General features: G+C 72.7%; 2 protein-coding genes across 3 annotated transcripts; both read left to right on the plus strand.

Moving 5' to 3' along the window:
* The first annotated feature begins 697 nt into the window (after window positions 1-697).
* ZMIZ2 (zinc finger MIZ-type containing 2) lies at window positions 698-8,814 on the plus strand. Of its 2 annotated transcripts, none has more exons than XM_066983454.1 (19): window positions 698-841; window positions 2,153-2,286; window positions 2,427-2,541; window positions 2,659-2,861; window positions 2,938-3,130; window positions 3,202-3,465; window positions 3,542-3,715; window positions 3,812-3,877; window positions 3,963-4,134; window positions 4,740-4,884; window positions 5,421-5,631; window positions 5,712-5,817; window positions 5,895-6,052; window positions 6,132-6,199; window positions 6,926-6,994; window positions 7,100-7,344; window positions 7,437-7,609; window positions 8,367-8,567; window positions 8,654-8,814. In XM_066983454.1, the coding sequence occupies exons 2-19, from the start codon at window positions 2,237-2,239 to the stop codon at window positions 8,759-8,761; spliced, it is 2,721 nt and encodes a 906-aa protein (XP_066839555.1). In that variant the 5' UTR covers window positions 698-841; window positions 2,153-2,236; the 3' UTR covers window positions 8,762-8,814. The 2 variants fall into 2 exon arrangements, with proteins under 2 accessions (XP_066839555.1, XP_066839556.1); XM_066983455.1 differs by lacking the exon at window positions 698-841 and adding an exon at window positions 2,011-2,029.
* An 830-nt stretch (window positions 8,815-9,644) lies between these two features.
* PPIA (peptidylprolyl isomerase A) lies at window positions 9,645-11,371 on the plus strand. The gene is made up of 5 exons (XM_066983457.1): window positions 9,645-9,811; window positions 10,352-10,382; window positions 10,483-10,571; window positions 10,679-10,851; window positions 11,035-11,371. Exons 1-5 carry the CDS (start codon window positions 9,743-9,745, stop codon window positions 11,168-11,170), a joined length of 498 nt encoding a protein of 165 aa, XP_066839558.1. The 5' UTR covers window positions 9,645-9,742; the 3' UTR covers window positions 11,171-11,371.
* The last annotated feature ends 1,586 nt before the right edge of the window (window positions 11,372-12,957 follow it).

The raw sequence follows: 12,957 nt of genomic DNA on the forward strand, positions 1-12,957 counted from the left end.
GGCGGGCTGCCCGGAGAGCTGGGGGAGGACGGGGCGACCCCCGGGGACCCCGCACGCGCCGGGGCTGCCCCCCCCCCCCCAAATAAACGCTGAGCTCCTGGGGCCGACCCCACTCGTCCCCGTCACTCGTGTCCCCACGGGGCGCGGCGTGCCCCTCGCCCACCCGCGTGCTGGCCGCCTCCGTCCTCCACCGGTTGCCTCCGACCACCACCGGTGGCCTCCGTCCTCCGCCAGCAGCCCCTCGCCCGCCGTGCTGGGGCCGTGCCCGCCCCCCACGCGTGTCACACCCCCACCCCCACGCGTGTCACGCCCCCACCCCTCTCCCGTTGCCCCCCGCTCGCTGCGCCCCCGCGCAGCGCCACGCGCCGCGTGTCCCCCCCCACGCCCCCTCTCCCCCCCCTCCCCCCCACGCCGAACACGCGTGGGTTCGGTGCCTCCCCGCTCTCCCTCGCTCGGCGCTCGGCTGCCCACGGCTGGCGGGGGGGGGGGGGGGGGGCGGGGCGGCGCGGGGCGGGGCCGCGCATCCCGGTGCGCTCGCGGCCCCATTGTGCGCGGCGCGCGGCGGCGCGGGCACGGCGCGGGCTCGGCTCGGCCCGGCCCGGTTCGGCTCGGCCCCGCCCCGCCCCGCCGCGGCTCCGCGCCCCCCCTCCCTCCCCCCCCGCCCTCCCACCCCTCCCCCTCCCCCCTTCTCCCTCCCTTCCCCTCCCTCTCTCCCCCCCCCCCTCCCCCGCCGCCGCCGCGCCATGGAGCCGGGGCCGCGCGCGGGCTGAAAATCCCGCGCAGCTTCCGCGCAGCCGCGCGCGCACGGCGCCGCCAGGGCCATCTTGGGCCGCTCGGCACGGTGAGTGCGGGGGGGCACCGGGGGGGCACCGGCGGGACACCGGGGGGACGGGGCCTCCCGGGGGGGGGGGCCCCGCGCGCAGCTTTGCGCCGCCCGGGGCGCGGTTGAAAATCGCAGCCCCCCCCCCCCCCCCACACGCACACCGTGGGGCAGCGGGGGGGCGGTTGCCGTGGTAACTGCGCCGTGGGGGGGGGGGGAAACGGGGGGGGGAGGACCCGGCGCGGCGCTGTCACGGCCTGCGGGGACCTGTCACGGCGCCACCGTGGGCCCGCGGCCATGGGCAGCCCCCGCGGGGGGCTCCCGGCCCACGCAGGGCCCGGGCACGGCGCTGTCACGGGGCGAGGACGCGCGGGGGGGGCCGAATGTGACCCCCCCCCGTGTTCCCCCCCCCCCCCTCCAGGCTCCAGCCGTGGGGACCCCCCCGCGCCGTGTCCCCGCGCCCTGGGGTCTGCGGGGCCGCCGCCGCCTCGCAGGGGGACCCCCGGGACCGGGCAGCGAACAGCAGGTGCCCGGCGGGGGGACGGGGGGCGCCGGGGGGCTGTCACCTCCCCCCCCAAAATGTCACCGCGCCGCCCCCGTCCCTGCCACCTTCGCGTGGGGACAGGGGGGAAGCGAAAGCGCCGGGGTGACCTCGGCCGGGCTGCGCTGGAAATACCCCGGGCAGCGCCGGCGTTTCCCTGGCGAGGGTGGGGGGCGAGGCGGGGGGCACGTCTGCTGTCACCGTCGTCATCGTCACCATCGTCATCGTCGTCGTCCCCCCCAGCTCTGCCCCGGCCGCCACGGAAAGTCCCCGCGGTTTCCCTGACCCCTTGGTGCTGGGGGGGCGCGGGGAAAAGCCGGGGGCACCCACGTCCCGTCCCCCAGCACCCAGCGCGGGGGCTGCTCCCACGGGGATTTCAGGGGGACGCCCCCGGCGAGGGGACAGCACGGGGCGAGGGGACCGGGGCTCCCTGTCCCCAGGAGGTGCCCCCCCCACCAGGACATCCCAGGGGGTTTGGGGGGGCCCCGCGCCCCCCAGCAGCCCCACGGCCGGCAGCGGGGGCAGGCGCGTGCCGGCGCGGTCCCGGTGCCAGGCCGGGCAGGACGCCAAGTCCCTGTGCCGGGAGGCCGGGGGGAGGCCGTGCCCGCCAGGGAGGCTCCGCGCCTCCCGGCACCGCCGCCCGGCATCGGGGACCCCGAGGACCTGGGGTAAGGGACGTGGGGGGGAGGGGGGGCACTGTGCCCCAGGGTCCCCCCCACCCCTTTTCCTTGTGCCGTACCCACGGCTCCCTTCCCTGCCCCCTGACCCGCGGTTTCCTGTGCCTCCCGCAGCCCCGGTGCCGGTGACGCCGTCCCGCAGCCGGCGCAGCGCCCGCCGCAGCCTCGGAAGAGCCAGCCCGCGCCCGCCCGCGGCCGATGAACCCCATGAACCCCATGAAACCGTCGCTGCCGCCCACGCCGCACGGGTGAGCGTGGGTCGGTGCCGGGCCGCGACGCCCCCCCTCCCCTCCACCCCCCCCCCCCGGCCCCGGCCCCCGGTGCCACCCGGGCGCGTGGCCTCCTCCGTGTCCTTCCTTCATCTTAATTAAGTTGTTTTTCTTTCTAGTGATGGTTCATTTGCATACGAGGCTGTTCCTTGGCAACCGAGCACCAATCAGCCGGCGGGATCCCTCTCCGTGGTAACCACCGTGTGGGGTGTCAGCAACACCTCCCAGAGCCAGGTACCGGCGGCACCCTGCCCCCGGCCCCGGGCACCCCCGGGACCCCCGCGCCGCCGCCCCCGGGGGCCTGACGTGGTTCCCCACCCACCCACCCGCCTCTTCCTCCGCGCCCCCCAGGTTTTCGGCAGCCCCATGGGCCCCGGGGGGAGCAGCTCCAGCACCCCGCTGCTGCCCGGCATGGCCGGCACCGGCTCGGGCATGAGCTCGCCGCAGTTCCTGGCGCAGCAGCCCTTCGCCGAGGGCGCCCCCGGCAAGGGCTACGTGCAGCAGAGCGTCTACGGCCGCGGCTCCTACCCCGGGGGGCCGGGCTTCGCCCCCAGGTAAGGCCGGCTCCGCGCCGCGGCACGCTGCCGCCGACCGCCGCGGCGCTCCTTCCCCGCTCCCTGTCCTCCGCAGCTACGCGGGCAGCCCCAGCGGCCCCGGCGGGATGGGGCTCCCCTCGCACGCCGCCCGGCCCCCTGCCGACTTCACCCAGGCGGCCGCCGCCGCTGCCGTGGCCGCCGCCGCCGCCACTGCCACCGCCACGGCCACGGCCACGGTGGCGGCGCTGCAGGAGAAGCAGAGCCAGGAGCTGAGCCAGTACGGGGCGGTAAGAGCCCGGCGGCGGGGGCGGGCGGTGGCGGCGGCGGTGCCGGGGTGACCGCTGTCTCCCTGCCGCAGATGGGAGCGGGGCAGCCCTTCAGCAGCCAGTTCCTGCCCCACGCGGCGCCCCGCGGCCCCGCCGTGCCCGCCGGCATGAGCCCGGCCGGCATGGCGGGCGTCATGGGCCCCTCGGGCATGGCCCCCATGAGCATGAGCCCCGCACGGGCGCCCGGCATGAGCGCCCTGTACAGCGGCCAGCGGATGCCGCAGCACGCCTACCCTGGCCCCCCCCAGAGCCAGCAGCTCCCGCGCCAGGGCGTCAAGCGGGCGTACTCCAGCGAGGTGAGTATGGGAAAGGGGTGCCCGTGCCCACCCCGGTGTGGCAGGACCGTCCCCGGTGCTGACGGTGCGCCCACAGGGATACCCGGCGCAGCAGTACCTGCAGGGTGGGCAGTACCCTGCTGCCGGCACCCAGTACGCCCCCAGCGCCCCCCAGCCCTCCGCTCCGTCCCCGTCCTACCCCGGGCACAGGATGCAGCCGGGTATGGGCCAGTACCTCTCCGCCTCGGGCAGCGCCGGGCCCTACTACAAGGTACGGAAGGGGACGGTGCACACGGGGACAAGGGCTTGGGGGGGACGGGATGCGGGACGCGGGTGCCATCCCCGGGGGACGTCCCTCTCCCCGCAGCCAGCTGAGCAGTTCAACGGGCAGGGCGCCAGCTTCGGCACCTACAGCCAGGCGGCCATCAACGGGGTGAGTCCTCGCGGCGTGGGCGTCCCGGGACGGTGCCCGGTGCCGGCGGTGACACCGGTCACTGACGGTGGTGGTGCCCCTGCAGCCGGGCCGGTCGATGCCGGGGTACCCCAGCTCGCCCCTGCCCGGGAACCCCACGCCGCCCATGACGCCGGGGAGCAGCATGGCGCCCTACATGTCCCCGGGCCAGGACGTCAAGTCGCCCTTCCTGCCCGACATGAAGCCCGGCATCGCCGCCCTGCACCCCTCGCCCTCGGGTAGGGGCTGGGCCCACCGCCCGCTGCAGGAGGGCATCGCCCCTTTAAGGGCTGGGTGCTGCAGGGAGGGGCCTGGGGGGTGGGCGGGGCTTCTGCACAAAGGGGGCGTGGCCAACGGGAGGGGTTGCGGCAGCTGGGGGCGGGGCCTCGCGGGCACTGCCCATTAATGGGGCGGGGGGAGGGGCCACGGGGAGTGGGAGGGGCTTCGTGGGGAGGGGGCGGGGCCACGGGGAGTGGGAGGGGCTTCGCGGGGTGGTGGCTCTGGGGGCGGGGCTTCCGCATGTGGGCGTGGCACCCTGCAGGGGGAGGGGCTTCTGCGGCAGGGGCGGGGCCTCGTTGGGTGGGCGGGGCTTCAGGCGGAGGGGTTCTTAAATGGGGGGGGGACCCCAACCGCGGCCCCATTGCGTCCCCGTGACCCTCCACTGCCACCCTATTGCACCCCCTGACCCCATAAACCCTGCCCCATTGCACCCCCCTGACCCCCCACAACCACCCCCTTGCACCCCCTGAACCCCCGCTGGTGCCCTATTACATCCCCTGACCCCCCCCTATTGCCCCCCCTCTGACCCCACCACCACCCCATTGCACCCCCCGCCGCCCCGCAGGGCCCCCCCCCGGCGAGGAGCTGCGCCTCACCTTCCCGGTGCGCGACGGCGTGGTGCTGGAGCCCTTCCGCCTGCAGCACAACCTGGCCGTCAGCAACCACGTCTTCCAGCTGCGCGACTCCGTCTACAAGACGCTCATGATGAGGTCGGGGCGGGGGGCGTGGGGCAGGGAGTTGGGGGGGGGGGGGCACGGCGCACCCCGACGTGGTGCCACGGGGGGTGGCACGGGGCCGCGAGGTGTAAGGGTGCGGTGCGGTGACGTACGGCGCGGCACAGCACTCTGCGGCACTGCGCGCCGTAGTTCTGCTCGGTGCTCCGTGGCACTGCGTGCCATAGTGCTGCTCAGTGCCATGTAGCACTGCATGCCATAGTGCTGCTCGGTGCCGTGCAGCACTGCGTGCCATAGTGCTGCTGGGTGCTGTGGGGCACTGCGTGCCATAGTGCTGCTCAGTGCCATGCAGCACTGCGTGCCATAGTGCTGCTGGGTGTTGTGGGGCACTGCGTGCCATCGTGCTGCGCGGTGCTACGTGGCGCTGCGCGCCATAGTACTGCTCGGCACTATGCAGCACTGCACACCGTGGCGCTGCGCGGTGCTCCGCGGTCCTACACGCCATGGTGCCGCGTGGTGCGGCGCAGCCCCGCGCCCACCCGTGCCCCGCGCCCACCCGTGCCGCCCCCCAGGCCCGACCTGGAGCTGCAGTTCAAGTGCTACCACCACGAGGACCGGCAGATGAACACCAACTGGCCGGCCTCCGTGCAGGTCAGCGTCAACGCCACGCCGCTCACCATCGAGCGCGGCGACAACAAGACGTCGCACAAGCCGCTCTACCTGAAGCACGTCTGCCAGCCCGGCCGCAACACCATCCAGATCACCGTCACCGCCTGCTGCTGCGTGAGTGGGGGCGGCCGGGGCGGGCGGGGGCGCGGGGCCGCCCCTCACGCCGCTCCCCCCGCTGTCGCCCCCCCCCGCAGTCGCACCTCTTCGTGCTGCAGCTGGTGCACCGGCCCTCGGTGCGCTCGGTGCTGCAGGGCCTCATCAAGAAGCGCCTGCTGCCCGCCGAGCACTGCATCACCAAAAGTGAGTGCCGGGGAAGGGGGGGGGGGCACCCCTCTCCTCACCACCACCGCCACCAACCCCCCCCTCCCCGGCCTCAGTCAAGCGCAACTTCAGCAGCGGGACCATCCCGGGCACGCCGGGGCCCAACGGCGAGGACGGCGTGGAGCAGACGGCCATCAAGGTGTCCCTCAAGTGCCCCATCACCTTCCGACGCATCCAGCTCCCTGCCAGGGGCCACGACTGCCGGCACATACAGGTGGGTGCCGCGGGGACCCCCCTGTGCCCCCCCCTCGTGTCCCCTCTCCACGGAGCTCAGCCCCGTCTCTCCCCCGCAGTGCTTCGACCTGGAGTCCTACCTGCAGCTCAACTGCGAGCGGGGCACGTGGCGCTGCCCTGTCTGCAAGTGAGTGTGGCCCGCGGGGTCCCGTGTCCCTCGTGTCCCCTCGGGGACGTGCCTCGGTGTCCCCAAAGAGCCGCTCCTCAGTGTCCCCATGGGGCTGTCCCCATGCAGCCGTCCCTCAGTGTCCCCGTGGGGTTGTGATCGCGGTGTCCCCATGCAGCCATCCCTCAGTGTCCCCGTGGGGTTGTGCCCCATGCTCCTTGGTGATCATCGTGTCCCCATGGAGCCATCCCTCAGTGTCCCTCGATGTCCCCACGAGGCCATCCCTCGATGTATCTCGGTGTCCCCTCGGGGCTGTGCCTTGGTGGTGCGGGGTGTCCTCGGTGCCCCCATGCAGCCGTGCCTCGGTGTCCCTCGGCGTTCCCTCAGGGCCATCCCTCGGTGTCCTCTTGGAGCTGTGCCTCCGTGTCCCTATGGGGACATCTCTTGGCGTCCCCATGGAGCTGTTCTTTGGTGTCCCTCGGTGTTCCCGTGGAGATACGCCTCGGTGTCCCCACGGGGCTGTGCTTTGGGGCCCCTCGGTGTCCCCATGGGGCTGTGTCTCAGTGCCCTGCAGCGTCCCTCGGTGTCCCCATGGGGCTGTGCTTTGGGGCCCCTCGGTGTCCCCATGGAGCCGTGCCCCAGCGTCCCCTTTGCATTGTCCCTTGCTGTCCCTCGGCGTCCCCACGGGGCTGTCCCTCGGGGGCCGTCCCCGGGGCTCCGTCCTCACCGCCCTTGCGCTGCCCGCAGTAAGACGGCGCTGCTGGAGGGGCTGGAGGTGGACCAGTACATGCTGGGCATCCTGATCTACATCCAGAAGTACGTAACGCCCCGAGCCCCCCCCGGGGGGCCGCGTTCCCACCATAACCCCCCCGTTACCCCCCGGTACCACCCGCCACGTCCCTGAGCCGCCGTCCCGCGCAGCTCGGACTACGAGGAGATCACCATCGACCCGACGTGCAGCTGGAAGCCCGTGCCCGTGAAGCCCGACGTGCACGTCAAGGAGGAGCCGGACGGGCCGGCGCTGAAGCGCTGCCGGACCATGAGCCCCACGCACATGGTGCTGCCCAGCATCATGGAGATGATCGCCGCCCTGGGGCCCGGCTCCTCGCCCTTCCCGGCCCTGCCGCCCCCCGCCGCGCCCGCCCCCGCCGACTACGGCGCCCAGGGTGAGCGGGGGTCCGCGGCGAACTGACCCCCCCCCCCCCCCCCAGCCGTGTGCCCCCCAGCGCCGACCGCCGGCCCCGTTTCCCTCCGGCAGGTTCCGGCTTCGCCGGGCCCGGCGGCTTCCCGGAGCCGTTCCCCCCGGCCGCCCCCGGCACGCCGACGCTGAGCGAATTCGCGCCGGGGCCCCCCCCCGGCTCCTACCCGCCCGACCTCCCCGGCGGCCTCCTGCCCCCCGAGAAGCCGCCCGCGCCCCCTCTCTCCGGACAGGTCAGCGGGGCCTGGGGGGTGAGGGGGAGGGTGTGGGGGGGTGAGGATGAGGGTGGTGGGGAGGGGGAGGGTGGCGAGGATGAAGGTGAGGGTGAGGAGGAGGGTGGTGGTGGGGCGGATGATGAGGGTGGTGATGGGGAGGATGAGGATGATGAAGATGGTGAGGGTGAGGATGGTGAGGATGAAGGTGAGGATGATGTTGGGGAGGGTGAGGATGAAGGTGAGGAGTGTGAGGATGGTGATGGGGAGGATGAGGATGGGGAGGATGATGAAGATGGGGAGGATGAGGGTGAGGACGAGGATGGTGATGGGGAGGATGAGGATGATGAGGATGGGGAGGATGAGGATGATGTTGGGGATGTTGAGGATGAAGGTGAGGAGGGTGAGGATGGTGATGGGGAGGATGAGGATGAAGGTGAGGGTGAGGATGGGGAGATTGATGAAGATGGTGAGGATGAGGGTGAGGATGAGGATGGTGATGGGGAGGAGGAGGATGATGAGGATGGGGAGGGTGGGGATGGTGAGGGTAAGGATGATGAAGATGTTGGGGATGGTGAGGATGAAGGTGAGGAGGATGAGGATGGGGAGGGTAAGCATGGTGAAGGTGAGGATGAGGAGGGGGAGGATGATGAAGATGGGGAGGATGAAGGTGAGGAGGATGAGGGTGCGGGCGGTGAGGATGAAGGGGAGGGTGAGGATGGTGACGGTGGTGATGAAGATGATGGTGGTGGTGACGAAGGCCGCGCTCTCCCCCCAGCTGCCTCCCGCCGGCCGGATGGAGCCGTCCCACGCCGCGGCCATGGGCAGCGCCCCGCAGCCCCTGCACCACCGCCCCGCGCCCCCCGCGCGGCCCCCCCCGGGCCCCGCGGCCCCCCCGGGGGGGCACGGCCCCGACCTGGCCTTCGGCACCGCGCCGCCCATGGCGGGCAGCGGCGAGGGGCCCGAGCCGGCGCTGGACGTGAGTGACCGGGTTGGGGGGGGGGGTTTGGGGGGTTATTTTTTTTGCGGGGGGGGGTCTCACGGTGCCGGCCGTGCCCCCCCCAGCTGCTGCCCGAGCTGACGAACCCCGACGAGCTGCTCTCCTACCTGGGCCCCCCCGACCTGCCCAGCAGCAGCAACGACGACCTGCTCTCCCTCTTCGAGAACAACTGAGGCGCCAGGACACCCCCCCGCCGCCCCCCCCGCACCCCAAACCCCCCCCCCCCCCCAGCCCCGACCCCCTGCGGGGAGGGGGGATGTGGGGCGGGGGCGGCGGGGGGGGGCTGCGGACGGACGGACGGACGGCGGGACGGACAGACGGCGCCCAAAGCACAAGGCTGTACATATGTACAAACACTACCCCCCCCCGCCCCCCCCCCCGCGCCCCCCCCCCCAGCTCTATTAAAGCCTTTCTGGCCCCCCCGGGCCCACGCCTGTCCCTGCCGCGGCTGGGGGGGGTGTTTTTGGGGTGGGGGGGATGGGGAGGGGGGGTTTTGGGGTGGGGGGATCTTTGGAGAGGTGGTGTTATTTGGGGGGGGTCTCTTTGGGGGGGGGTCTCTTTGGGGGGGGTCTTTGGGGGGTCTTTTTTTGAGGGATCTTATTTGGGGGGGGCTCTTGGGGGGGGCTCTTTTTGAGGGGGTGGGTTTTTTATTTTTATTTTTTTTGGGGGGGGTGTCTGGGGTTTTTTAAAGGATTTTTTTTGAACGGGGGGGGTGTGTGTGTGGAGAATCTGGGGGGGGGAGGAGGACGCGCCCCCAGGGCCGGGCCCCCCCCGCCCCATCCGCAGCCCCCGCCCCATCCCCCACCCGCCCCGCGCATGCGCGCCCCGCCCTGCTCCCCCCCTCCCCCCCCGGCCCCGCGCGCGCGCGCCTGGCCCCGCCCCCTCCCCACCCCGCCGCCCCCTCCCCGGCTTTTCCCCCCCCCCTTCCACTCCCCTCCTTCCCCGCCTTTTCCCAGCCGCCGCCTCTCATTGGCCGTCCCGCACGCCGCTCCGTGACGCGGCGCGCGGCGGTTGGGCGGCGCGGCGCGGGGGGCGGGCCGAGCCGCGGGGTATATAAGGGCGGCGGGCGGCCGCTCTCTTTCCGCTGCGCCGCGCTCGCCGCCGAGGACGCCGCCGCCGCCGCCGCTTCCTCCCCCCCGCCGCCCGCCGCCGCCATGGCCAACCCCGTCGTGTTCTTCGACATCGCCGCCAACGGCGAGCCCCTGGGCCGCGTCACCTTCGAGGTGACCGCGGCGCTGAGGGAGAGCCGGGGGGAAGGGGGGGGGGGCGGCGGCTCCACGTGGCCCCCCCCCGGGGCAGGGAGGGGGGGGGGGGAATTTGGGGAGGGGGCGGTGAGGGGGGGGGGGGGGGGGCTGCGGTGCGCGCCCCCGTGCGGCGAACAAAGGCGCGGGGCCGCGCACGGGGCCGGCGGCGCTGCCCTGAGGCGGGCGGGGGCGGCCCCCAGCGGCCGGAGCTCGGCACCGCGGGGGGGGGGGGGGGCGCGGCACGGCACCGGGACCCCCCCCCCCCATCCCCTATCCCCGGGACCCCCCCCAGCAACCCGCAGCCCCCGCCCCGCTCCCCCCCCCCACCCTCACCGCGGCCGCCGCCATTTTGTGACGGGGCCGTGCCCCCCCCCCCCCAACCCCCCTCTCCCAATCCCCCATCCCCTGCCCGGGGGTCCCGGCGCTGCCCCCCCTTGGTGGTCCCGCCGCTGGGTTCACCCCCCCCCGGGGTGCCGCAGCCCCCCCGCCCCGCTCACGGCCTCCCTCCTCTCTCCGCAGCTCTTCGCGGACAAGGTGCCCAAGACAGCAGGTGGGTACCGGGGGGGGTCCCGCACCGCGCCCCCACCTCGCCCCCCCGGGGGCCCAGGGCTCGGCTCACGGCGCTTTTCTTTCTCCCCCCCCCCCCGCAGAGAACTTCCGCGCCCTGAGCACCGGCGAGAAGGGATTCGGCTACAAGGGGTCCTGCTTCCACCGGATCATCCCCGGCTTCATGTGCCAGGTGCGTGGGGTTTGGGGTTTTTTTTTGGGGGGGGGGGATTGATGGCAGGCTGGGGTTCGGGGCTTTTTTGTTTTAGCCCCGAGCCGAGCTCCCCCCCTCGTTGGCAGGGCGGCGACTTCACGCGCCATAACGGCACCGGCGGCAAGTCCATCTACGGGGAGAAGTTCGCCGACGAGAACTTCATCCTGAAGCACACGGGGCCCGGCATCCTGTCCATGGCCAACGCCGGCCCCAACACGAACGGCTCCCAGTTCTTCATCTGCACGGCCAAGACCGAGTGGTGAGCGTGGGGCTGGGGGGTGGGGGGGGGACAGGGGTGTGGGCAGACCCAGAACCCCCCCGGGGGCCGCTCACGGCGCGCTGCGGGTGCTGCGCTCCCCTCGCTGCCCCGGTGGGGACGGGGGAGACGCGGCGGCGGTGCCACCCCCCCCCCCGTCCCGGTGTGACCGGCGCCTGCCCGCAGGTTGGACGGCAAACACGTCGTCTTCGGCCGCGTCAAGGAGGGGATGAACGTGGTGGAGGCCATGGAGCGCTGCGGCTCCAAGGACGGCAAGACGAGCAAGCAGATCACCATTTCCGACTGCGGGCAGCTCTCGTAAACCCTTTGTCTTAACGAGCGACCATTCCGCCGGCGGCCCCGGGCAGCACGGCTGGCGCAGCCCCCCCCCGACCCTGACCCCCCCACCCCCCCAGAGCTCCCGACTTAGTGCTGCGTTTCTACTGGGTCTCGCCGCATGTGCACAGCCCAGCCGGGCTGCAGAGTTCCGTTTATGAGTCTAAATAAAACGAGTTAAACCACAGCGGGTCCCTTTATTTTCTCCGGGGGGGGGGGTGGGCAGGATCCTTACCGGCCCCGGGGTGCGGTCCCCTCCCTGCCTGGGGGGCAGCGGGGGGGCTGCTGGCACCCGGGGGCAGGTTGGGCCCTCAGTAGGCTCCAGAGTGAACGCCCCATGGCTGTGAGCCTGGGGGGGCGGTCCTGGAGGGCGATGCTGAGCTTGGGGGGCTCCTGTGCCCTGAAAAAGGAAGGGAGCCCCCCCGCTAACAGGGGGAAACTGAGGCGGGGGGTCGGGGGGGGAAGGGGAGGGGGCAGAGCCTGCCCTTGGGCTGGGGAAACTGAGGCAGGAGCAGGGACTTGGGGTGCTGGGGGGGGAAATCAGCCGACACCCCCTAAACACCAGCGTTTGGGGCGGCAGGGGGTGCCCCCCACCTTTGGGGGCTGGGGGGGGCATTGCCCCCACCCCCCTGTCCCCAGATGGGGGGTCTGGATTTTGGGGGGGCTAAGAGAGGTCTGCGTGCACCGGGGGGGGCAGCTTTGGGGTATCCCAGGCGGGGGGGTCCCAAAGTGGGGGCCCAGGTTTGGGGGTTTCCAGCGGTGTCGGCTTGGGGGTGTTGGTGGGGTCCCAGTGCTCCCAGTAAGGGGGAATCCCAGTCTGGGGGGATTTCCCCGGTACAGTTTGGGGTCCCGGTGTTCCCCAGTTTTGGGGTGTTTCCAGTTCGGGGCACCCTTCTGGCGCCAGCTGGGGGGGGGCAGCGGGCTCCCTGCGGGGGCTCCTGATCGGGGGGAGTCCCAGTGCCACCAGTTGGGGCGGGTGTTGGAGGCTGGGAGGATCCCTGCTCCCAGTGTGGGGTATATCCAGTATGGGGGAGCCCCAGTGCTCCCAGTATGGGAGGTACTCCCCAACTGGCACCCCTGCACCCCCAGTTTGGAGAATAACCACCCCAAGCAGGACCCCAGTGCTCCCAGTTTGGGGAACACCCACACACCAAAAGCACCCCAGTGCTCCCAGTTTGGGAAATATCCCTGTCCCTCCCCAGCACCCCCGAGTTTGGGGACCCCCAGGAGGACCCCAGCGTTCCCGGTTCCCCATTCCCTCCCCCCAGTGCTTCCAGTTTGCCACCCCTCCTCCCAGGAGGATCCCAGTGCTCCCAGTGCCCCCCCCCAGAGGATATCAGTCCTCCCAGTGCCCCCCCCCCCCACCAGAGGATCCCAGTGCTCCCAGTTTAGGGAATACCCCCCTGCCTCTCCCCAGCACCCCGAATTTTGGGGACCCCCAGGAGGACCCCAGCGCTCCCAGTTCCTTCCCCCTCTCTCCCAGAGGATCCCAGTGATCCCAGTGCCCTCCCCCCCCGGGTATCTCAGTGCTCCCAGTTTACCCACCTCTCCCCCCTGGAGGATCCCAGTGCTCCCAGTTTGTCCTCCCCACAAGGACATTGCTCCCAGTTTGGGGAACACCGACACCCCAAAAGCACCCCAGTGCTCCCAGTTTGTGGAATATCCTCCTGCCCCTGCCCAGCTCCCCCAGTTTTGGGGACCCTCAGGAGGACCCCAGTGCTCCCAGTTTGCCCCCATCCCAGGAGGATCCCAGTGCTCCCAGTTTGCCTCCCA

Source organism: Anser cygnoides, chromosome 26 (assembly GCF_040182565.1).
Source record: "Anser cygnoides isolate HZ-2024a breed goose chromosome 26, Taihu_goose_T2T_genome, whole genome shotgun sequence".
Classification (NCBI taxonomy): domain Eukaryota; kingdom Metazoa; phylum Chordata; class Aves; order Anseriformes; family Anatidae; genus Anser; species Anser cygnoides.